This window comes from Cryptomeria japonica, chromosome 10 (genome assembly GCF_030272615.1).
Source record: "Cryptomeria japonica chromosome 10, Sugi_1.0, whole genome shotgun sequence".
Lineage (NCBI taxonomy): Eukaryota > Viridiplantae > Streptophyta > Pinopsida > Cupressales > Cupressaceae > Cryptomeria > Cryptomeria japonica.
Window position 1 is genome coordinate 729,324,073 of NC_081414.1, and position 24,125 is coordinate 729,348,197.

General features: G+C 38.3%; 1 protein-coding gene across 2 annotated transcripts in view; it reads right to left on the reverse strand.

Annotated features, from left to right (window-relative positions):
* Positions 1–1,001: 1,001 nt before the first annotated feature.
* Positions 1,002–24,125, reverse strand: part of LOC131045508 (uncharacterized) — a 109,448-nt gene continuing 86,324 nt past the window's right edge. The window contains exons 6-9 of one of the 2 annotated variants that reach the window (XM_057979093.2): positions 3,969–4,037; positions 3,344–3,710; positions 2,864–3,018; positions 1,002–2,757 (exon numbers count right to left, since the gene is read on the reverse strand). In XM_057979093.2, the coding sequence (XP_057835076.1) occupies positions 1,258–2,757; positions 2,864–3,018; positions 3,344–3,710; positions 3,969–4,037 (2,091 nt within the window). In that variant the 3' untranslated portion in view covers positions 1,002–1,257. Of the gene's footprint in view, positions 2,767–2,863; positions 3,019–3,343; positions 3,711–3,968; positions 4,038–24,125 lie in introns of both variants that reach the window. The other variant, XM_057979092.2, reaches the window with a different exon arrangement.

Genomic DNA, 24,125 nt, shown 5'->3' on the forward strand with positions numbered 1-24,125 from the left:
TCAATGCTTAAAAAATCAATTTAAAGTTAAACGTATTGATATTCAAATATAATTATTAAATTACATAATATTCATATTAATATTTGCAACATAATTCTAACTTGTCCAATCGAGTTCTTTTATTTTAACGTCTAAACATCATTTAAAAATAAAACATTAAAAATAATTCAATAAATTTAATCTCTCATATGTCATGATAAAATTTCACTACATCAATAATATTGACAAATTAATTATTCTAACAATAATATTTTAAATCAACTACCATATTACACATCTTAGATAAGAACTTCTCTTCTTAATATCTTGCCAAATTCAATAACCTAGTTCATTTTCCATGCAACTTCCTTGAATAGAAAGATGTCATAGACTGGAGTACGGCTCACAAACCTCAATAACTAGTTCAGATGTATTTTCCTCCACCTTCGCAATTCTTCATTCCACACATATTACTGTATGCATTATGGACATGATTTCCCAGATTGGAATTCAAACAAGAAGCCACAAGCAAAAATACTACTATGGATTTTAACCATAACGTGCAAAACATGAACAATTTGATGAGATTCATACTATTCGATGGGGTTGCCACATCAATAAAATCAATTCTAAGTAGCTAATACACTAAGAGTAAGATCAGTTTCCATCAAGGAATTCAAAAAGTTAAGGCTTTGTCAGCAAAAATTTTGAATTTCTTCAGAAGTTGAAAATTTATCAACCAGTTCTAACAAAACTGAGCTATGCACCATCTGGTCACGAGATAGGAAGAAACAATTTATAGTACAGATCTCCCGGCTGCCCTATGGCAAAATTTTTTGGATAAGCGATGTAAATCCAAGCACAAGATGTGGTCTTCCGCAGAGAAACAAGAAGCATGTAATACATTAGGGAGAATAATTGGGATTCACACCATGAAGCTAGTAAAAACATAAGTAACTTCTCTAAATTTGTGTCATCCCAACGAGGTTATACGTGAAGAAACCAATTAGAAAAGGTAAAAATAAACTCTTTAAAGTGGATCTTCACCTAGAATTATAAAATTCACCAATACAATGTTAATTAATGGCAGACCTTGCTCATGTTGCCTAGAAATTGGTACATGTACAGCTCTTTTACAATATAATGGGTTATTTCTTGGAAAAGCCCATCTCTTCATTTTGTATGATTCATTGCAAATCAACAGATTAAAATTGCTGGCATGACATTGCATGCTTCTAACCAGAAAATCAAAGAATCTGGTGAAGAATGTTCAATAAATCAAAGCTGGAGGGCTAAATCAGGTTGTGAATCGGTCAGCACTCCAGAGGGCTGCCTACCTGGGGACTTCGGAGACTGAAATCCTAGTCCTACATTCAAATCAGGTGGAATTGAATGCAAATAATCGGAGGTCTGCTGAAAAGGGTGTTTAGAAGGTAAAGATTGCCATAAGCTTTGTTGGGACTGGGGCAATTCAGCTCCCACTGGAGTCTGCATATAATTAATTTGATTAAGGGTATTTAAATTTGAAGAAACTGCCATTTGGTTTCCATTCCCTCTAGAAACCGTGTGAGAAAATTTTGACATGCTCTGAGGATGCATCCTGCTCTGTTGTAACTGCATATATGATGACATATCGAATGGTGTCTGCTGTTGCATATACTGAGGAAAACTAGAAGATGACCTTACTTGAGACTGCTGTGAATTATAATATCTGTCGGATGTTACCTGCATTTTACTTACAGTAGTAGCATCACCATGGACAAGATCTGCAGCTTGAGATCGAGCCCATGCTTCTGCCATGGCATCACCTCGGTTAACTGTTGTCTGTCTTGATTGAGCAGAGGAAAACCCAAATATTGGAGTATTGATAGACATGTTGGAACCTATCTGCTGCAATCCAGGCACTTTGCTTTGGGTTGAATTAACAATCTGATTTAAATCTTGCATTACATGCTCTTGACTACATGTGGACAGAGGTGCCTGAGCAAATCTTCCAGTGTCTTTAAAGTTGGGTGCAGAAGGTTCTACAGTATTTGATGCAACATTATGACTATCAGAATTGCTTGATAGTTTTGAATCATCATGTGACTCCCTGGCTGTCTGGTTTGAAGTGGGATCCAATATCCTTTCAGCAGCACTCACCCGAAGACTAGAAACAGGTTGTACCCGATCAGCCTGTCTAGTAGATGTCCATTGCATGAGTCTATTATTTGAATTTCTTGAGACAATTTCAAGCAATCTCGATTGGGATACATCTGATGCAAACTTAGCACCTGTCAGATCATCCTCCCTGGACTCCACAACTGGTGAAGCTGACTTCAACCCAATCTCTTTTACTACTTGTGCATGTGATTTCATAATTTTATCACTGATCGCATGTGAACTCATACATTGAGTTACGGGTATTGCAGCAGATTCAGTCACAGGGACTACACAGGTGGGAGCAACCATAGTACTGGTAGATAGATAGGATTGCCCTTCAAATTCTTGTTTTATTGCAGAGGTTTGATCACTTGTTGAATGAACCACCTTATTTACATCATTGCTAGTTGGAATGGCATTAGATGGGATAGCAGTTTGTTGATCATTACTCTCCTCACGATACAGCAAGGCACTATGAGGAACCTCATACTCACCCACCCATCCTGGACCAAATGGCACATTAGGAGGCAGAGATTTTTTTATCTTCTTGGCTGCAATTGTCCAGGCTGCACAACCTAGCTCTGCTGAAAAATGGGCAAGACTCCTTGCATATGCATATTCTGATTGAATTCCAGTCTGCAAATACTGAAATGCAACATATCAGATTCGGAACAAGTATACTTAAAATGAGAAATAAATATCTAGGTGACATAGATCAGCAAATGCTAAACATGGCACATACATTAATTAGCTGTTTGGAATCCCCACCAAGTGTAACAAATAGTGACTCATTTCCAGTCGCTAAAACATTCCATGGCTTGTAAGTAGCACGGCGGTTCTCTTCCAATAGAAGCTCTCTTCTCCCATCTCTAAAAGCTGTTCCCTTCAGCACTGAACCTGAAATGGGTACTCAAGGTATTTAAGGGATGATAAGAGAAATAGTTTGACAGTAAAGATAACTGTCTAAATATTAATTTCAAAGTATACCCAAACACTACAGGCAAACCTACAAGCATAAGCAAGCAGTATATATGGCCCTTAAAGGTGTATCCTAGACTCCACAACACCAAAAGGCAAAACGATAATCATGGATAGCCCCTTTAAATACTAGTTATTTCTAATGGAAGCTGCTCACATTCTCAACGTAGGGAAACTCAAACTTTAGGTGATTCTACTTTTGCTGCAACACAGTAGCAAAAACTCACAGAAGATTAAGATCAACCTGAGAATTCCTCTGACAGCTCAGCTGGACTGTTAATATCTGCATTGAAATGCGCTTGAAGATTTCGTCCTGTAGCCTCCAAGAAAGTGCCAGACTTGTCCAAGATAGCTCCCTTCCTTAATTTCACTGCATCATTAGACCAGTCTGCACGTTCTCCACTGATAGCATGGCTTGTACCAAAAGCCAAGTCTGATCTGGTGGATTCCAAGCGAGACCTTCCCCATCTACCCCTCCTTGATGGCTTCTTAGAATAATAAACGGACTTTGCTTTTAGTGCAGATTTTCGCTCACCTTCCAGTTCATTCCCTTCAGGGTCACATCGTAAAGATTGAAATGTTTTTCTTGCTAATTCCTGTATAGCGCGAGCCTGAAGCAAGGAATCATTATTTTTCAGAAATTGTATATATAAAAGAATTGATAGAAATCATTAATATCTACAAATTACAAAAGAAATAATCTTACTGATAGAAAGGTAAACTAACTAGAGTAAAATCAAAGTTGAAAAAGAACAACCTTAAAACCATGAAAGTTAAATAAGACAAAAAACAATCTGAAATAATATCCGATTTTTCCCTCACATTTGCATAAAAATACCAAAAACCAGAAATAGATGCAATTACTATACCTGTCTGTAGTAGATTGTTCCGGATGCATTGTAGGACATTGCGTTGCTACAAACCAATAAAACATCTTTCTGTGGACATGAAAACAATTTAAATTCAAAAACACAGTTAATTACCGAATAGTTTACAGAATTTAGTTAGGAGGAAACTTGAAAGGAAATAACATAAATGCTTTAGCTAAGCTTTACATATGCTTCAGCTTAAGTTTCCCACCTGTTCTTCAAATGGAAGAACCTAGTTTACCGTAAACCAGAACTGTAACAAGCTATGATAGTCCAGGTTCCAGACTTTGATGTCCATGGGCCTTGGAGCAAGGCAAAAATATAGCATTCTAGAGAAGTAGGAAGAGTATATAAAAAAGAGACAAAATACAAACAAGACATGCAAATAAACAAGGGTAAATAAACTGCAGCTGGAAACCAACAAAACATAAAGGTCTTAAATTTTAATAACATGATACAAAAAGTGATAAAACAATTAAAAATACTTAATAAATTTCAATTATCGAGTATTAAATATTGGCTAATCTTATGAATCATTAACTTAGAGAATATGTAATACAAAAATATGGAAAAGTACAAACTTCCTAAAAATTTGGTAGCATCTTATCTTGGTGATAATGCAACTTGCCATGATATTTAAAGTTTAAAACTGGCCTTGGCTATTGATTATTGGATAGTAACGAGTAGTATCAAGAGGAGATTTGGTCATTACAAAGCATATAATGACTAGAAGTAACAAAGCATATAATGGTCTTATCTTGGTGATAATGCAAATTGCCATGATATTTAAAGTTTATATCTGGCCTTGGCTATTGATTATTGGATAGTAACTAGAAGTATTCGAGAGGAAATTTGGTCATTACAAAGCATATATTATGCTACAGCATAATTCTTATAATCTTGCATATCTATAAGTCACTTGTCACTATTGATAGTAGATGACTTTTAACTCTCACCTTTTCCATTTTGCAGCATAAAATCGTCCATCATTGTCACATAATTATTAATAAAGGAACTCACTGAAATGCCTTTAGATTGTTTGGATTTCCCTAACTCATAACAAATTGAGCAGTGCACATGACAAATATATTATTTTTGTCGTGGTATCACTTGTTCATTAGCCACACTAGCACATGCTATCAGTAAACTAAAAAATCTATGGAAATCTGCTAACTCAAACAGCAGCACATATGGTTGTGACCCAGCATTGAATGTTGCCATCACTGTCTGCTGCTCATGTAATTCAAATTGCAGCTGCAACTCATCATGCATTGGACAAACAACCACCATGGCAATACATTCTGTGATGTAAACCAATTCCTCAGAATCAGGAGGCAAGTCAAACTGTATTTGCTAATTTTAGAAGTGGTTTGTAATGGCTTAGTCTTTTGGGGAACAGCTGTTACGTGTTTGTAATGGCTTAAATTCAAATTCGCGGAGCTCTGACTTGGTAGCAGGGGAGGAATTTTACTTTGGATAGGAAAGGTGATGGGAGTGGTGTTTAGAGGGCAGATGAGACTTATGTAAAGCTTTTTAATCTGAAAATATAAAAGATATTACTGATATATTTGTACTGTTATATTGTGGATGTTTCTTCCCTATCTATCTGCTGCATCTTGTTTAAGAGTATTGGATCTTTTTATGTTTAGTTGGGGTGTTTTGGTATCAGAGAAATAAGAAGATGCTATGAGAGGTCTTTACTCATTGATTTCTGTTCTCAGTCACTATATGGCAGCAGAAGTGTAGCGAATCTGGCATGGAGCCAAGTTGAAAAATGTGTCGCCAATAAGTAAGTGGTTTGAAGCTACAGATAATTGAGACTATGACCAATACAAGTTTACATCTGACCAGGTCTTCCTGACAGCAGAAGTGAATGCCCTTATTGCTATATTGGGGATTCACATGGCCTCTATACTGTGAGATTCCAGTAATACAAAACCATAAACCAATTTTCTCAACATATGTTATTACACTGTAAACATCTCCAAACAAGCAGAGTAACCATCAATTTCTAGCATCCACTGGATCTTCTACATGCTGGGAGTCGCATGAAATTTTATAGGGACAAATGTAAACTTGTAATTTTCTGGTGTGGAATTTTTTGTTGAAGATATGCCATATTAAAATAAGGCTACCAATTCACAAGAGGTGAGAAATCTGTTTGTATATTGGATTGTTGCTATTTCTACATTGAGGTTGTTGAACGAGCAATCAACATAAGAGATGATGCAGATACGACGGTGTTGTGGGCTTTCAGCAGACTGGGCGTGGAGCTCACTATGGTATTGTGTGTTGCAGCTGAAGCATAGCATTTTTGAAGTTGAGCCTTCACGTCTTCGTTTAAAAAGAAAGCAATGTTCTGATGATAGCAGTTCAAATGAAGCATTTGAGTTTTCAAGTGAACTTGAAGAAGAATGTAGGGGAAAGCATAGGGAGAGGGGAATCGAAAGCAAGGAGAAGGACAAGAAGTTTTGCTTTGTGCAGGCAGGAAGAAGAAGCGGGTTGTTGATAGTAGATATTATGGATAGGGAGAACATGGTGAAGCTCATTAAGCTAACAAGAAGTAGTTGCAGCTGTGTATTTGGTTTTCAACTGTGCATGCAAATATGGAATGGTAGCATGATGTGAAAAAGAGAATAACCAGGGTGGAAGAAAGAATAAGGAAAAGACAGACGGAAGCAAACAGGAGACCAACAAAAGGAGTTCCAAAAATTAGAGTACAAGTTGGAGTTATGGTGGCAGTTGAAGGAATATGAGACATGCAATAATAAAAAGGAAAAGAAAAAGAAATATAGACATTGAAGAGTTGTGGAAGGTGAAAAAGAATGGTGAGGATATCTACTCACCTTGTGAGAAAGAGTTATATTTAGAAAGGAGAGCCATAGATATACATGTAATTTGTTTCATATTCTTTTGCATCTAACATACTCTAGCTCAAATAATAGTTTACACGATTAAACATAGATATACGCCCTTAGAATTCCATTATCTACTGCTAGTTTGATTCCAACTTATAATTACACAAATTTGTGCAAAGGTGATCTTCGTGTGACATCAAGGAATTGTGGGTTTTCGTTTTCCAATTCCAGATCTACAGATGTTTCATCCTCAGGTTAATTAAACCCTAGTTCCATGCTCCACAAGGAGTAGAAATCAAATAATAAAATGTCTTCTCAATGATACTCCTCCCTGCTTGGTTTCTCTTAAATAGATTATTTTCTCCGAGAGTCATGTTGATGGGTGTTTTGTGACCACACCAACACAGAATAAAGTTTTCCAAAGGAGACTCTATCCTCTCTTGAGCAAAGACCCCTCGTATGCTAAGATTGTGAAGATCATAGAGGCAACTCCAAGGTTCCTATTGCGAACATGCGACTTTATGTTGGATATGAGCTTGTTTGGCTTGATGTGATATGCTGGTAACACAAAGGGACTTACGTTTGGATCTTTCTTTCATTTCTTGCTGTGGCTGGAACTTCTTCATTGGATATTGCAATCTTGAGATGCTTCTTCTTCAAAGTTCAAACGGACACAACTGAAATGAATTGAAATTAAAGGGGAAAGGGTTAGAGAATCTATTCTACTCTTGAGGACAATGATATCAATGGATAGTTCTCCAATGGACGAATTCCACATTAACCAAGTTCTGCTTCGCCAAGCTCAACAACAACTCCACAGGACCGGTGCAAAATTCCAAGGGTTATGCAAAGAATTTTCATATCAGAATGAACACCATCATAATGAACAATGTACATTCAATGATCGAAGTTAAGCATCCATATTAAAAAGGCTCAAGCTAACTTTACACCACAAATAGAAATCATCTAAGTGCAAAAAGTATGAACCATTGAAATTCATCAAACATTGTCACATTCTCCATTAACATCAATGCACTTCTAACAATTTGAGAAATCAAAGGAACACCATGCAACAAGTTCAAATAAACATGAATCCACCATATCTTCAATGAAATCAAATTTTATTTCTCCAAGTCTTACAACAATGGCTTCTCCTTCTCCTACTCAACTTCTACTCTAAGAGCAAAAGCTCTCTACTTCTAATGAGCTAACTATCTAATGAATTACAAATGCGAAGGCAAGGCCTTTTATAGAGATCCTCCCACAAATGAACAACCAAGATTGATTTGAAATCAAGGGCCAAGATTACACCATGCAAACCCTAATTAGGGTTTGACCAAGAATAACCCTTAAGGTGCAAGATAGTGGGTCTAGCAATTAATGAGGCATCACGCCCACTAAGCATTTAATAGCTCGTCGCCTAAAATAGCAGGTCTGCTATCCCTCTCCTTGGCGACAAATGCAATGAATATGGTCATGACAGTTTGGAAACACGTGATTGGTCGGAGAAGGTGACGGGGTGCAACCTTAGCATGTTGGACGCCATGTGGACCCGGTAACTCATCACGAAGAATATTCCATTTTGACTGATTATGATGTGAGTATATTCCCAAATTGCATCATCTAGACCAAGGTTCTAACTTTGATCAACTCTTTTGAAATTATCCTTGATCATTTTCTTCTTTCCACGTACTTGGGTTCGGGAATTCACCTTCTTGGAATATCTTTCCTTGTCGACAACTGTCATTCCTTGAATCTTTTCCTTCTGACTTTTGATCTTGGTGTAGACACCTAAAAATGGTCAACACTTGCGGAATCGTACTTTAACATTTGCGCATTGCCTTATTTTAGGGTTTTTGCGTCGCATTAACATTTCTCCTATGTCACGCACTTGGTCTTTATCATTTGTGAGCATCGAGTCTTTCTTCTGCATTCTTCATTTGTCTCGCTTTCGAATTTGGTCTTGTCGATAACAATATTTGTCATGATTTTGGTCAATCTTATCCTGTCGCATCAATTTGCGTATTCATTTGTCATCATTTTGGACATCGTCAATCCTAATTAGGGTTTTGTCCTCTTATCAATCTTGTCATCATGCGATCGATTTGTCATCGACCGTTGTCGTTTTCAATCTTATTATCTTGCGATCGATTTGTCATCGATCCTTGTCTTTTGATCAATTTGTCATCAATCTTGTTGTCTTGTGATCGATTTGTCATCGATCATTGACATTTTCAATCTTGTCGTTTTGCAATCTATTTTGTCACCGATCCTTGTCTTCTTGTCAATTTTGTCATTTTTGCGATCAATTTGTCATCAATCATCGTCTTTCTCAATTGTGTCAATTTGGATCAATTAGTCATTGTTCCTCGTCAATTGGCGCATTTATCAATCACATCATTTATCAGCATGGGTCTTTTATCAAGTCAGAATCATGATCAAATCGAATCGATATCAGTTATCTTTTGTCAGGACCTAATTGTCATTCTTGCATTTTCTAATTCATCTTTTAGGGTTTCATGATTTAGTCATTTAACCTTGCTTGTCATTTCCCCTTCTAGGATTAATAAATTATTTATTTATCCTAAGTCTTCGTGTCACAATTAAATGTTTATTTAATTGGCTAACTAATTATTCCTCTTTTTGTGAATTAATTAATAAATGACAAATTATTAATTGATTTACCTAATTTCTCCTAATTCCTAATTTCCTAATTTTCATCAATTTCTAATTCCTAATTTCCTAATTTCTATTTCATCTAATTTCAATTCTCTCCTATTTTTCTCCTAATTTCATGGGAATGACATTTCAATTTGTCATAATTTGTCATAATTGACAATCAATCAAATTTGACATAGAAATTTGTCATAATCTTGTCATGAATTATTAATCAATCAATTTTGCATAGAAAGTGCAAATTTGTCATAATTTGTCATAATTGACATTCTTGATTTGCAATTTCCATTCGAATCTCTTCATGCGAATTTGATCTTTTCTCCAATTTGTCTATAAATTGGATGAATTTCTTCAATCCCAACTAATCACTTTTTCGAATCCCTACCAGGTCGAATCAATCACGCTTCGAGTATTCTTGCGCCACAATCTTGTCTACTTGCTTTCACATCATGCTCATGCACTAGTAGGTGAGATCCACAACAAAGCTATTTGAAGGAGAAAGGACAAAAGAGCCACATGAAGGAGACATTCAAGTTTGCAATGGTTTGCGTTTGAATTGATGTCTTGTTTTCATGTCTTTATTGAGTGTAATTAGGATTGTTATCATTGCAATTGAGCTTTCGTGATTGAGCTAGGCTAATATTGACATTGCTTTGATGATTTCCACATTTCCTACCTTACACTTGGATTTCCAGAGGAAATTCAAGATGTTGTAAATTCTTCTTATCGCTTGCAATTGAACTTTGGATCCTTGGGGTCTAGAACTAGATTGCCTTGAAGCCTAAATATTTGGAGTTTGAATGTCCTCCTCAATGTTTGGAACTGGAATTCTTCCTTCATGAAATTCCTGAGACTAGATTTCTTCTTGAACTTTGATGTCATAAACTAGATCTGCTCATCTTGGACCTCCATGCCTCTTGACATCCTGATGTTTCCTTTGGGTTGGATAGATGAATCCGTGATGTTTTATCATTTTTTGACATTTTGGAGGTGGGCGCATTTGGAGCTTGGAGAAGGAATTTCTCCATGCTTAGTCAAATTTTTGAGTTTCCATGCCTTGAGAATGCTTGGGCACACATGAGATGGCATGGAGGATTTTTCCAGCACTCGGTCACATTTTGAGTTTCCATACCTTTTGGAATGCTTGAGCACATAATAGGCCTGGAGGAGGAATTTTCAAATAAAGCCAAATTTTCAATTTCCATGACTTCATGAATGCTTAGGCGCACTCGGAGGGGGGGAAGGAGGAATTTTTAAACACTTAAACCATTTTTTATCATTTCCTCCCTTCACGAGGTTGGGCGCATTCTAGAGGGATAGGAGGATTTCCAATGCCTTAGTCAAAGTTTGAAGTTTTTATGCCTTTTTGAGACTTGAGTGCACTTGGAGGGGGAAGAAGGAATTTTCCGATACTTAGTCGAATTTTGTCATTTCTTCCCTTTCTGTAGACTTGGGCGCATTTTGAACCCAAAGAAGGATTTTTGTGTGCAAGGAACATTCCTCCATGCCTTGGCACTTGTGCCCAAGGATGGATTCTTGGCACACTAGAGTGGTAGAGAAGGATTTTCAGATTTTTGGAAAATTCCTCCACTTCATGTGATTTGCACCCAAGGAGAGATTTCTGGCGCACTGGATTGGCAAAGAAGGATTTTTGGATTTTTGGAAAACTCCTCCACTTCATGTGATTTGCATCCAAGGAGAGATTTCTAGTGCACTGGAGTGGTAGAGAAGGATTTTTGGACTTTTGGAAAATTCCTCCATGTGATTTGCGCCCAAGGAAAGATTTCTAGTGCACTGGAGTGGCAGAGAAGGATTTTAGGATTTTTGGAAAATTCCTCCTCTTCTTGGGAATTGTGCCCAAGAATAGAATGCTCAATCTTTCTGAGGAGAATTTCTAGACAGACAAAATTTGATCACTTGCTTGCTCATTTGCTTTTTCGGATTTAGAACTGGATGCTTAGGATCTTTTTGCAATCAGTGCTTCACCTGTTGCCAAGAATAGACCTTCTAAAAATAGACTTACTAAAAATAGCAAGTTCTTCCAAACACCAAATTAGGGCAAACGGGAACACAATGAAACTTACTAAAAATAGTAAGTTTGTCCAAAGTCAAAATTAGGCCAATCGGAGCCATAGTGAAACTTACTAAAAATAGTAAGTTCTCGGAAAATGCTCAAATTTCACTAGTAAGTCCTTTAAACTTTGAAAAATTCTCTTTTCAACACAGCCAAAATTTCAATATGCCCAAGGTACTGACCTTTTTTCCGAGTCTGCAAGATAGAAACCCTAAAAATAGATAATGCTTGCTTACAAACTTAGCATCAATCATCTTCATTCATCTAAACACTGAATTCCTTGATTTGGAGCACATTTTCACCCTTGGGGGGGAATTTTTTCAAACAACCAAATTTTGGTTGTTTCTCTTTCATTTCTTCATGCAGACCTTTCAATACTTAATCAAATTTGCATCAATTCATCCTTCTAGTGAATTCCGTGTTCTATCATTGCAATCTCTTCCTTGGATGATGATATCATCAACTCAACAATGTCCTCTTCTCAACATCCATAGTCTTGCTCCCCGCAATGTACTTGAAAAAGACAAGGAAATGTTGTTAAGTACAAGTATCAGTCAAGTTCATAGTTAGCAAAATGCAAAGTTCAAAGGATAAAGCAATAAGTACAATGCATTTCTCAATACATCAAAACCCTAATTCTCGACTTGATGGCAATATTAAGACTATATCCTGTCTAGGCTGTATATTCCTTAGGCATTCCATCACCTCCAAAGGTCAAAATCTAGACCAACAAGACTTTATAACTCATTCCTTAGGATCGGAGGATGACACTAACCACAAAAAGACTTGGCTTATTCAGCAAAAAAAGCGGGTCCCCATTTGCAATGGGACGATGTGTGAAAACATCACAAGAAGTCATAAACCTTCAAGTGCCCCTTTGATTGGTAAACTTCAATTATAATTTTATTTTATAAATTTAGTTAATCACTAACATGATTGTCGGCTGCACACTTCCTAAATGATCAACATTTTCTCAATGCAATCAGCAGCGTAAGAATGGATGACATTAGAATCAGATAAAGGAATTTCATTAAATGAGGAACTCCCAAATCACATGCAATGACATCAAACAGGAATATAAGATCAATTTGACTTTCTTCACTCTCGAACAATCATTTCCTTGATTGTTGGTACCTTAAATAGAATCTTTGACTGCACCATCTCTGACAGCAGGCCAATGCCCCCAAGATGACCATTCTTGTATTCAAACATGTGCTTAATCGATATTCTCACACATTTTCCTTCATTGTGTTGCACTCATAGCTTTATGATAATTAACAAGCCATCTTGGTCGCAATACATCATGCACTTCTATACATTGCTCACGGCCCATGCTATTGGGATATCCTTCTTCAATGACAAAATGTGGTTCCTTATCCAGTAGGCTTTAACTTATCCCAGACCCAAGTTAGCCCTCTGCCTGCATCTTGCTTCTTTGAAGTAAAGCAGAGTTTCTTATAGATGATCCTCAAAGATGTTTTGCATGGGAAGCAGATGTGTGTATGGTATAATGACATCTTCCAATAAGGATGCTTTAGTGTGTCAAATCATTCCTGTTCCATTGTCACTCAAAACTTTTGAATCTCCCTTATACCATCCTCCAAAGTCAACCACAAGAAGCAATGCCGAAGATATCTCTTCCCATACACGTAACATTTAAACTGGGCCTGCCAAGCAGTTATTGATTATTTAACTCATGTGCCGAAGCTCCAGAAGACTATTTAGTTGACAAAGAAACCCCCAAGTATATAGCACAATTTTTCTTCTTCCAGTTCAGAACAGAATCAGTAGCATATTTTACCTGCATGTTCTGTATATGCATTGAGATCCATCATCAGGTCAAATGATCTTATATCATGTGTTGGACTTGAGACACCAATTAAACAAATTTAATGCCTTTCTCACATCCATAATCTCTGTGTTTCAATGTTTGTGTTTTCCCCAAGCCTTGGCTCTTGTTTCCTTAATGTAAAATTCTCAAGACCCACAGGAAATTGGAGAGGGGGCATTACAATATGTCCAATGCATGTGATTCAGAAACTGCTCTCTTCTAGTAGAGTAAATCTCTTCATTTTTACTTTTAATAAGCTGAATGTTGATGTGGCTGCTGCCATTTGTTCCATTTTGTACTGATCATTACATGAGCAATCCTTTCCATCAGATCTTGTTTTCTTATGACCTTAATTTCTAACTCCTTTCTAGATTGTTTGATTCCCGTTAAATTTACATAAATCCATGCTCTAGTCTATAATTCCTCAATTTTTATGCATTTGTGAATGTTGATTTCAGAAACAAATGGGTACAAATCTAATGTGCTTAAACAAATATAAATTGGTGAACAACAAACAGAGTGCAAATAGAGAAACTGAATTCACTATACACAAGAACAATACTTATGACAATAAGGATTGAAACAGAAGCATATTCATGCATAGCTCTGACAAACTAAATCCCCTGGACAATGTGGAACTATGCAGAGTTGTCTCTTCTAATCATGAAAGCCTTATTTATGTACCAACTCTTACAAACGGAATTAAAGATACATTAGGGGAAAGATGAGATGATTTATTTTCCAGACACTAGCAAAGAGGTGCCTCCAATAGCAACTGTTTAGCACTAGGTGGCACCAGTGTAGTTGGCATAAAATGCCTATTGTTATGTTTGATAATATTTGTTATCTGCCAATGTATTAATTGTTTGTATTAAGTGGGTTGTCACTCTTGGGTAGTTAATGTGTCAGTTGGTTCACAATTGTGTTCCTCACAACAACCATCAGGTCCTTTATATATGTTGTGTACCACCAAGTGTTGAAACTAAGTAGCTTCGGTAAGATAAATGATTGAATGAGAGACTTCATTTATCTCTCATTCAATCATCTACCTTATCGATATAACTACAAGCTAATGGTAGGCTTCATGATTGAGTGAATAAACTTGTTATAATCATCTTTATATGCATTTCACAGTCCAAGCATCGGATTACACATTTCGACACTTGGACATCATTACCAAATCGTGCTATGACCATATTGCATATGTTGTGGTGTGGTTGTAATTAAACATATCGGATTTATGATATCTATCATACTTATCATATGATAGCACCAATTGATGTTATCATATGATAACTATAATAGTTATCGTATTGATCTCACATCATACCGATTTGTTATCGGTTGTTGATATTAAATAGCATTTGACGTGAACCGATAGTTATCAATAAAACGTTTTAATGAAACAATGCTTGTGAACCGATCAAGACATGTCTTGATCGGGCATGTCAAGAGACATGTCCGGTCAAGGCATGCCTTGATCGATGGGCATCTCATATAAGTATATGCCGTGTGGAATGCTGTAGCGATCATCAAAATTAATAAATGTCGTCTACAGCAACCTGCAATATAAGAAGCAACAGTCAATAAAACAGTAAAAGGAATATCTAAACTCCTACAATATCAGATTTGAACATAAATTTGAATATCATTTACATGGTATCAGAGCCACGCTGATCGAACCTAAGGCATTCAAATTTGAGAAGTTCAAATCGAGGATATAAACATCACATTTCCCATGGCTAATGCTATCAGATTTGAGGATAGACTTGAAGGAGGCGATAATTTCTCAGCATGGAAATTCAGAATTAAGATGATTCTAAAAGAGAATAAAGTTGAATCATTTGTAAGAGTTGAATCTAAAGAACCAGAGAATGAACCTGACAAATCGACATGGATTGAGGGAAATGAAAAAGCCATGAAGATCATAGTCGATGGAGTGAGAAATCACATTATGCCAATAATAACAAAGCATGAGACTGCCTACCATATGTTCAAAGCACTCGAAAGTGCATTCGAGATAAACAATGCAAGTAGAACCCTAGCTCTAAAAAGGGAAATAAATCATATAAGTATGAACAAAGGAGAGTCAATCAATGAATACTTTATGCGGATATCAGCCCTAAGGGATGAACTGGCAATGCTTGGATATGAGATCCAAAGCAAAGAGTTAACGCTCATTGCTCTAGATGGGTTGCCTAGTACATGGGAAACATTCGTCCAAGGCATTAGTGCAAGGGCTAAATATGGGGTTGCTGAGAGGAAAAATAGAACCATTATAGAAGCAGCCAAAGCCATGCTTCTTGATCAAAACTTAGAAACTCATCTTTGGGCAGAAGCCTCCAACACTGTTGTATACATACAAAATAGATGTCCTCACTCCCACATTGAAGATAAAACTCTTGAAGAAGTTTTCACAGGGATAAAGCCCGATATCACTCACTTTAGGGTATTTGGATGCCCTATTTACTTTCATATACCTAAAGAGAAAAAAACAAAACTAGAACCCTCTGGAAGAAAAGGAATCTTTGTTGGATATAGTGAAACCTCTAAAACCTACAGAATATTTGTACCTGGACATAGCAACATTGAACTTAGTAGAGATGTAATATTTGAAGAAGAAATAGCCTTCAAAAGGGCTAAATACTCTATTGAGTCAGAAATCTATGCTCCATCTTCAGACCTAGAAGAGGATCCCTCCTAAGATTCAGAGGGAGTGTTCAGAAGAAAATGAAGTACAGATTCCTCCCCAAGAAATCCCTAAGAAAAAACCTCTATGGGCTCACAAAACAATGGAAGATGCAAGGGACTTTGCAGCTCCTTCAAGGACTTTTAGAGAAAGTAAGAGGCCCCAAAGATTTACTAGCTATGTAGCCCTAATGAATGATCTCTCAAAATCAAAACCCGCTAATGTATTAGAAGCTCTTAAACATCAAGTTTGGAAAGATGCCATGTCTGATGAATATAAATCCATTTTAAACAATGATGTTTGGGAAATTGTTCCTAGGCCAAAAGGAAAATCTGTTGTTTCATCCAAGTGGCTATTCAAAATCAAACATGTTGTAGATGGTAGCATAGAGAAACATAAAGCCAGATTTGTAGCCAGGGGGTTCTCACAGAAAGAGGGAATAGACTATGATGAGACATTTGCTCCAGTTGCTAGATACACCTCAATCAAAGCAGTACTGGCCATTGCATCAACTAAAGGTTGGAAAGTCCATTAGATGGATGTAAAAACTGCTTTTCTAAATGGGAAAATTGAGGAGGAAGTCTACTTAGAACAGCCAGAAGGGTTTGAGATCCACAATGCAGAATCACATGTGTGCAGATTAAAGAAAGCCTTATATGGACTAAAACAAGCCCCCAAGGCCTGGTATGAAAGAATTGACAGCCATCTCATGGGATTGGGATTCTCAAAGAATGATGCAGATCCAAATCTATACTTCAAGGAAGTCAAAGGTGATATGTTGATGATCTTTTAATTACAGGAGAAGATCACCTTATTGGCCAATGTAAAAAAGACCTTGAGAAGGAGTTTGATATGAAGGATTTAGGCCTTCTTCATTACTTCCTTGGATTGGAAGTTTTGCAAAACTCTGACAATATTGTACTTAATCAAGGAAAGTACACCTTAGACATATTGAAGAGATTAGATATGATGAACTGCAGACCCATGACTTCTCCTATGGAAACAAATCTTCACAAACTAAAGGAGGTAGCAACAGACTCCCCATTGGTAGATCCTACTCTCTACAAACAGATAATTGGATCGTTGATGTACCTAGTCAATACTAGACCTGATATCTGTTATCCAGTAAATGCCTTGAGCCAGTTCATGTGTGAACCTAAGGAAATACATATTATGAGATACCTTCAAGGTACTCTCAACTATGGACTCAAGTATGAGAAAGTTGATTTGGATCTTCATGGGTTCACTGATTCGGATTGGGCTGGAAGTGTGACTGACAGGAAAAGCACCTCAGGGTGTTGCTTCAGTTTGGGTTCAGCCATGATATCTTGGATTAGCAGGAAATAGTCATCAGTAGCTCAGAGTTCTACAGAGGCCGAATATATCGCAGCCTCCATGGCTGCAAGAGAAGCAATATGGCTCCAGAAACTGCTTGTGGGATTATTCGGTAAGCCACTAAAACCTACTATAATTCATTGTGATAATCAGAGTTGTATAAAACTCTCTGTGAATCCTGTATTTCATGATAGATCCAAACACATAGAGATTCCTTATCACTATGTGAGAGATATGGTAGATAGGAATATAATTCAGTTACAGTATATCAATACTAGAGACCAGACAGCAGACATACTTACCAAACCTCTATTCAGAGTGAAAGTTGAACACTTCAGGAAAGGTCTTGGTATGATTGAGTTGTAATTTGTTTTGTAATCTGTACTAATATATGAGATGTTTAATGTGTAAACCTCTTTTGTCGTGTTATGACTTTATGGGCTCCACCCCCTATGTACATTTCTAAAAGGTGACGATCTTTTAGACAATGAACACTTGTATTAAACATTATAAGGTGAGGATCTTGTAATGTTGATATCATGCTGACTTGATATCATCCTGACTCATGGATGTGCCATGATATGTTATGGTAGACATTATGTGATGTAATGTCAGTGCACATACAATAACCTGGATATAAGGGAATTCAACATTCTCAAGTATTTTATATCCAAGGTATCACGTGTTATGCGATACTGATATCACGAGATGATGTGATATATTCCTGTGTCACTTATTATGTGATACATCATGTCACAAGCATATGTGATATGATCCTTTGTATTACGAGGTCATGTAATACATTCTATTATGAGAAATGTGATGCTTATTTCAATGTTTACATAGGTCGCCAGTTATCTTCCCTGGCTAAGAGGGAGTGTTGAAACTAAGTAGCTTCGGTAAGATAAATGATTGAATGGGAGACTTCATTTATCTCTCATTCAATCATCTACCTTATCGATATAGCTACAAGCTAATGGTAGACTTCATGATTGAGTGAATAAACTTGTTATAATCATCTTTATATGCATTTCACAGTCCAAGCATCGGATTGCACATTTCGACACTTGGACATCATTACCAAATCGTGCTATGACCATATTGCATATGTTGTGGTGTGATTGTAATTAAACAGATCGGATTTATGATATCTATCATAGTTATCATATGATAGCACCGATTGATGTTATCATATGATAACTATAATAGTTATCGTATTAATCTCACATCATACCGATTTGTTATCGGTTGTTAATATTAAATAGCATTTGACGTGAACCGATAGTTATCGGTAAAATGTTTTAATAAAACGATGCTTGTGAACCGATCAAGACATGTCTTGATTGGGCATGTCAAGAGACATGTAAGGTCAAGGCATGCCTTGATCGATGGGCATCTCATATAAGTATATGCCGTGTGGAATGCTGTAGCGATCATCGAAATTAATAAATGTCGTCTACAGCAACCTGCAATATAAGAAGCAACAGTCAATAAAACAGTAAAAGGAATATCTAAACTCCTACAATATCAGATTTGAACATAAACTTGAATATCATTTACACCAAGGAAGGTAGTATGGTATAGTCGGATCTATTGTAATCCTTGGCCGACCATCTCTAGCCTTCTTCTCTATAATAATTTCATGTGCGAATAAAGATATATTTTACTATTGTGTCTGGAATGCATTATCATTTGTATTATTATTTCATGTAATTAATTTATCATAGCAGTAAACATTTTGGCGTCGATGCCTTATAAGAAATCAGGTCAGCCCTACATGATTCATGCCCTTAGACCCCACTAAAGGTGAGAAGAGGCCACAAGGTGGCTAAGAACAAGCGATTAGGTGATCTTTAAGGATTGTAGAACAAAGAGAACGAAGAAGAAGATTACAAGAAACATTCAAGGAAAATCCAGTTGAATGATTAGACCATCTGTTCATACAGTCAACGTCGGATGAGTACGAAGAGGGAAACCCTGAACTCCTTGACATATTCCGGCATCTATCCATCTCAAGGGAATTGAGATTTGGAGGATCTGAATTGCCAACCCTCAGCCGGAGGGAGCACAAAGACGAGACAGAGCCTGGAAATACCCAAAGTGTTGGGGACACAAGAGGTGGACATGTAGAGGACGTGTGTGTGGCCGAGAGTGCAAAGAAAGCACCAGAATGTACCGTCAAAATAGTCCACCTAGGTCCAACACACAAGGGAGTAAACAAGCAAGAAACCAATTTGTGGGGGAGAGTATAGAAATGAAGGAGGTGACCAAAGTTTAGAAGACACAGAAGGTGGACATGTAGAGAGCTCGCGCGTGGGCGAGAGTGCAAGAGAGGTACAAGATCGTAGACGAGAGCAAGACGGTCCAATCCAGTCGAATACACACGGTACCTTCCGAGTGAAAACAATGTTGAACACCCAGGAGATGTAAAAACTCTCGAAATTCATAAGGGCCGAATCAGAGGATCCCGTATGCCATTGCAAGACCTGTATAACAATATGGGAGGCAAATGGTCAGGATGACTAGGATTACTAGCAAAAGACATTTCCCACCACCTTACGAGGAATTGCCATTGACTGGTATTCAAACCTAGAGGCTAACACAAGGCGAGATGGACTGAACTAAGAAGGCATTTCAAGAAGAATTAAAACTATTGAGAGATGACAACGAGATTGTTGCACAAGTTTACAACACTAGACAAGGGAAGAATGAGAACAAACAAGCATACAACTGTAGGCTCAAGGAACTTGTAGTTGGCATAAAATGCATATGGTTATGTTTGATAATTTTGGTCATCCGACATTGTATTAATTAATTGTAGTAAGTGGTTGTCACTCCCAATAGTTATGTGTCAGTTGGTTGACGGTTGTGTACCTCTCGACAACCATCAGGTTCTTTAAATATATTGTGTACCGGCAAGGAAGGTAGTAATCCTTGGCCAACCATCTCTGGTCTTCTTCTCTGTAATAATTGCATGTGTGAATAAAGATATATTGTACTGCCGTGTCCGATATGCATTGTCATGTACATTATTATTTTCTATATTTAATTTACCAGTTGTAATAATTGCATGTGTACCGCCAAGGAAGGTAGTAATCCTTGGCCGACCATCTCTGGTCTTCTTCTCTATAATAATTGCATATGTGAATAAAGATATATTGTACTGCCATGTCTGATATGCATTGTCATGTACATTATTATTTTCTATATTTAATTTACCAGTTGTACCAGCAAACATTTTGACGTTGTTGTCTTAAAAGAAATTGGGTCAGCCTTGAGTGATTCATGTCCGTAGATCCCATTAAAAGTGAGAAGAGGCCACAGGGTGGTCAAGACCAAGTGATTAGGTGATCTGCCAACCCTTGGTCGGAGGGAGCACAGAGATGAGTCGAAGCCTAGAAGTACTCAAAGTGTTGGGACAATGGAGGTGGACGTGTAGAGGACGCGCGCGTGTCTAAGAGTGCAAGGAAAGCACCGGAATGTAGCAGTCGGAACAGTTCACTCAAGTCCGACACACCTGGAAGTACTCAGAGTGTTGGGGATGCTGAAGGTGGATATGTAGAGGACACCTACGTGGCCAAGAGTGCAGGGGAAGCATCAGTTGGTAGCGGTCGAAACAGTCCACCCAGGTCTGGCACACAAGGCGAATACAAACGTACTTCTTGAGTGAAAACAATGTTGAACACCCAGGAGAAGCAGAAACTGTAGAAGTTCACGGGAGATAGGTCAGAGGACCCCGTACGGCATTGCAAAACATGCATAACCATTTGGGAGGCAAATGGCCAAGATGACCAGGATTACTGGTTGAAGGCGTTTTCGGCCACCCTTCGGGGGATTGCAATTGATTGGTACACGAACATTGATTGAGAGTGTACGCGCTTACAACCGTAGGCTCAAAGAATTGTTGAACAAGATGGAGAACCAACCAACCAACGGGTTGAAGAAGAGATGGTTCACGGAGGGATTGATACCCTCACTGTGCAAGAAGATGAAAGGAGTGCCTCCGTCCTCGTATGCCGATGCTTACAATCGGGCAATGGACATTGAGAGTGAAAACAAAAGCTCCTCTCGAGAGAAGAGGAAGACCGACGATGATGAGAGCATTGAAGGTAGCAGTGACGAAGAATCCAAAATTGTACGAGCCCTTCAACAGGATATGTTGAGAATGATGAAAGAATTGAAGGCTGAGAAAGGAACCAACAGAGAAGGTAATGACCGATGGTGTACTGAGTGCAAAAGTGAGGGGCACACGAAAGGTAATTGTCCTAGAAATATGTTTTGTGAGATTTGCCAGGTGCTGGGGCATTCAATCAAGGAGTGCCCATACAATTTGAAGATGAGAAGTACACAAGTACTCTTCACACAGGGAGAGTCCAGCCCATCGAAATCACAAAATGTATCGCCAAGCGGTTATGAAAATCAACGAGGGCGAAACCAAATACAGTACGACCACAGAGGACGTCCTATTATACAATGTCGACAATGTAGTGAATGGGAACACTTTGCGAGAGACTACCATAACAAGAAAGACAACATACAATTATTGTGCAAATGGTGTGGACCAGGTAACCATGAAGACACCAACTGCCTGAATCAGAAGGGTATTAATATGCTGGACATGGAGGAACAAGAGGACACAGTTTTGGCAATCACGAGAGCACAAACAAAGAAGGCAATGTATTCAAACTCTGTTATGGAAAAGGAACAAGCCGAAGTAGAACAAGTGTTGGCGAAGGAACAAGTAACTTTCAATGGAACTACAAGTATGTCATTGCGGGAGTCAGAAAAGAACATAGTTCGGCAGGCGCTACAAACAACCGTACCCATCAAGGTGGCAGACCTTCTTCAAACTATGTCGCGACTGAGAATGGCAATTGCCAACACAGTCAGTGACGACACAGTCATCCAGAAACAATGTAAGCCACACGAGGAGGAACTGACGGGAAAACCATCACTCGAAGGGAATGAGTCCAGTGATCCAATGTTGTTGACGGTGAGCATCGGGAGGAAGTCGGCGGTCGTTGAGATGGAAATAATGGGGAAGAAGTTGACAAACACCATTCTCGATGGAGGCTCAAGAGTAAACGTACTATCAGAAGACACGTGGAAATATCTGGGAAAGCCGAATCTTTTTCCGCCAACCTTCCACTTGGTAGGTGCCGACCAGCACGGCATCCAGCCATTGGGAACATTGATGGCACAAAAAGTACTGATTGGGACACCAATTTTTCTTGGACGTTGTAGTCATCCAATTAAAAAAGAAGGCGTACGACGCACTCCTCGGGAGGGGATGGTTGGTTACTGCCAAGGCGAATCATAATTGGAAGTGAAACACACTCTCGATCGAGAGTGACGGGAGGAAGCACGTCATTGACTTGAGGAACCAGGCAGTGAGTGAAGAACTGGCACCCTCCGACTCTAAGTCTCTGGGTGAGGAGTTAGGTATGGACGGAGGGAGGAAAGGCACGAAACCCAATGATGAAGGGGTGCTTGAACTGGAAGATTGCTCTAAGGATGAGACAAGTTATCTTAATGGATTATTTCATTGGCAAATGGAGCATTATGAAGTCTTCCACCCCGACTATAACATGCTACAGATTGGTTAAATTGAGGAAGTGCAAAGTCCAACAGGCTCGAAGGAATTGTATGGGGTTAGGCCATATGAGGAGAAAAAAAGTTGCAGGAATAATGAAGCACGTCATCTGTATGCTATAGGGGGGTTGTATGAGAGAAGGTTGTACAAGTTGAAAGCACATCATCCGTACAACAAATCCATACGAAATTTGGAAGCACACCATTTACCGCAAAAGGATCCGTACGCCCTGCGGAATACTACCCAAACAAGGAGTAAATATTTGGAGTCAGAAGAGTTTTGTACCACAAATCCGTACAGAGGTGAAATTTAGAAAAGCCACACAAGCAAACCGTACATTGGCAGGGTCCGGGGTTGGACGAAAGGAATAAGGCTCAACCCATACGAAGGAATCCGTACGGAAGGAGACACGAAGGCAAGTAAAGACCAAGACGTCATCGTACGGACACGAGACATTTTGTACATTAGTGACCAAGACGACATCACATCAAACTGCCAGGAGGAAATTACCACCATACGGACATCAAACCGCCAGGAGGAAATCACCGTACAGACATCAAACCGCCAAGAGGGAATCATCACCGTATGGACATCAAACCGCCAAATGGGAATCACCACCGTACGGCCACCTTCTCCTTGCCACATACAGCACCTCAGAACCGTATGTCCAGCTGTACGACATAATTGTGGAATAAGCGTACGAACCTCACAACCAAGTTGAATCGTACGATGTTCAAATGTCATCCACGTACGGCAACACCATGTCATTTCCGTACGGAAGCACCAATATGTCATTTTCGTAGCTGTACGGAATCTTCATCACATATGACAGTTTTCCACCGTACGAAGATCTCATGCCTTGTCCGTACGGTTCCTCTCGCATCATGGACGACACAATCAGCGACAACGGGTCCTTCCTGTACAGCACCAACAACACTCTTCCATACACGATGTCTATCAGGCTGTACGGGGAGGACAGAAAAAGCAACTGGTAGGAGTGGAATCTCCATATTTTGTCTTCATCAACAATGTTTCTGGCATCTTAAACATTCACGAAAATCATGTGCGCCATGGAGTTTTGTGTGGGTTTGAAGGTTGTAA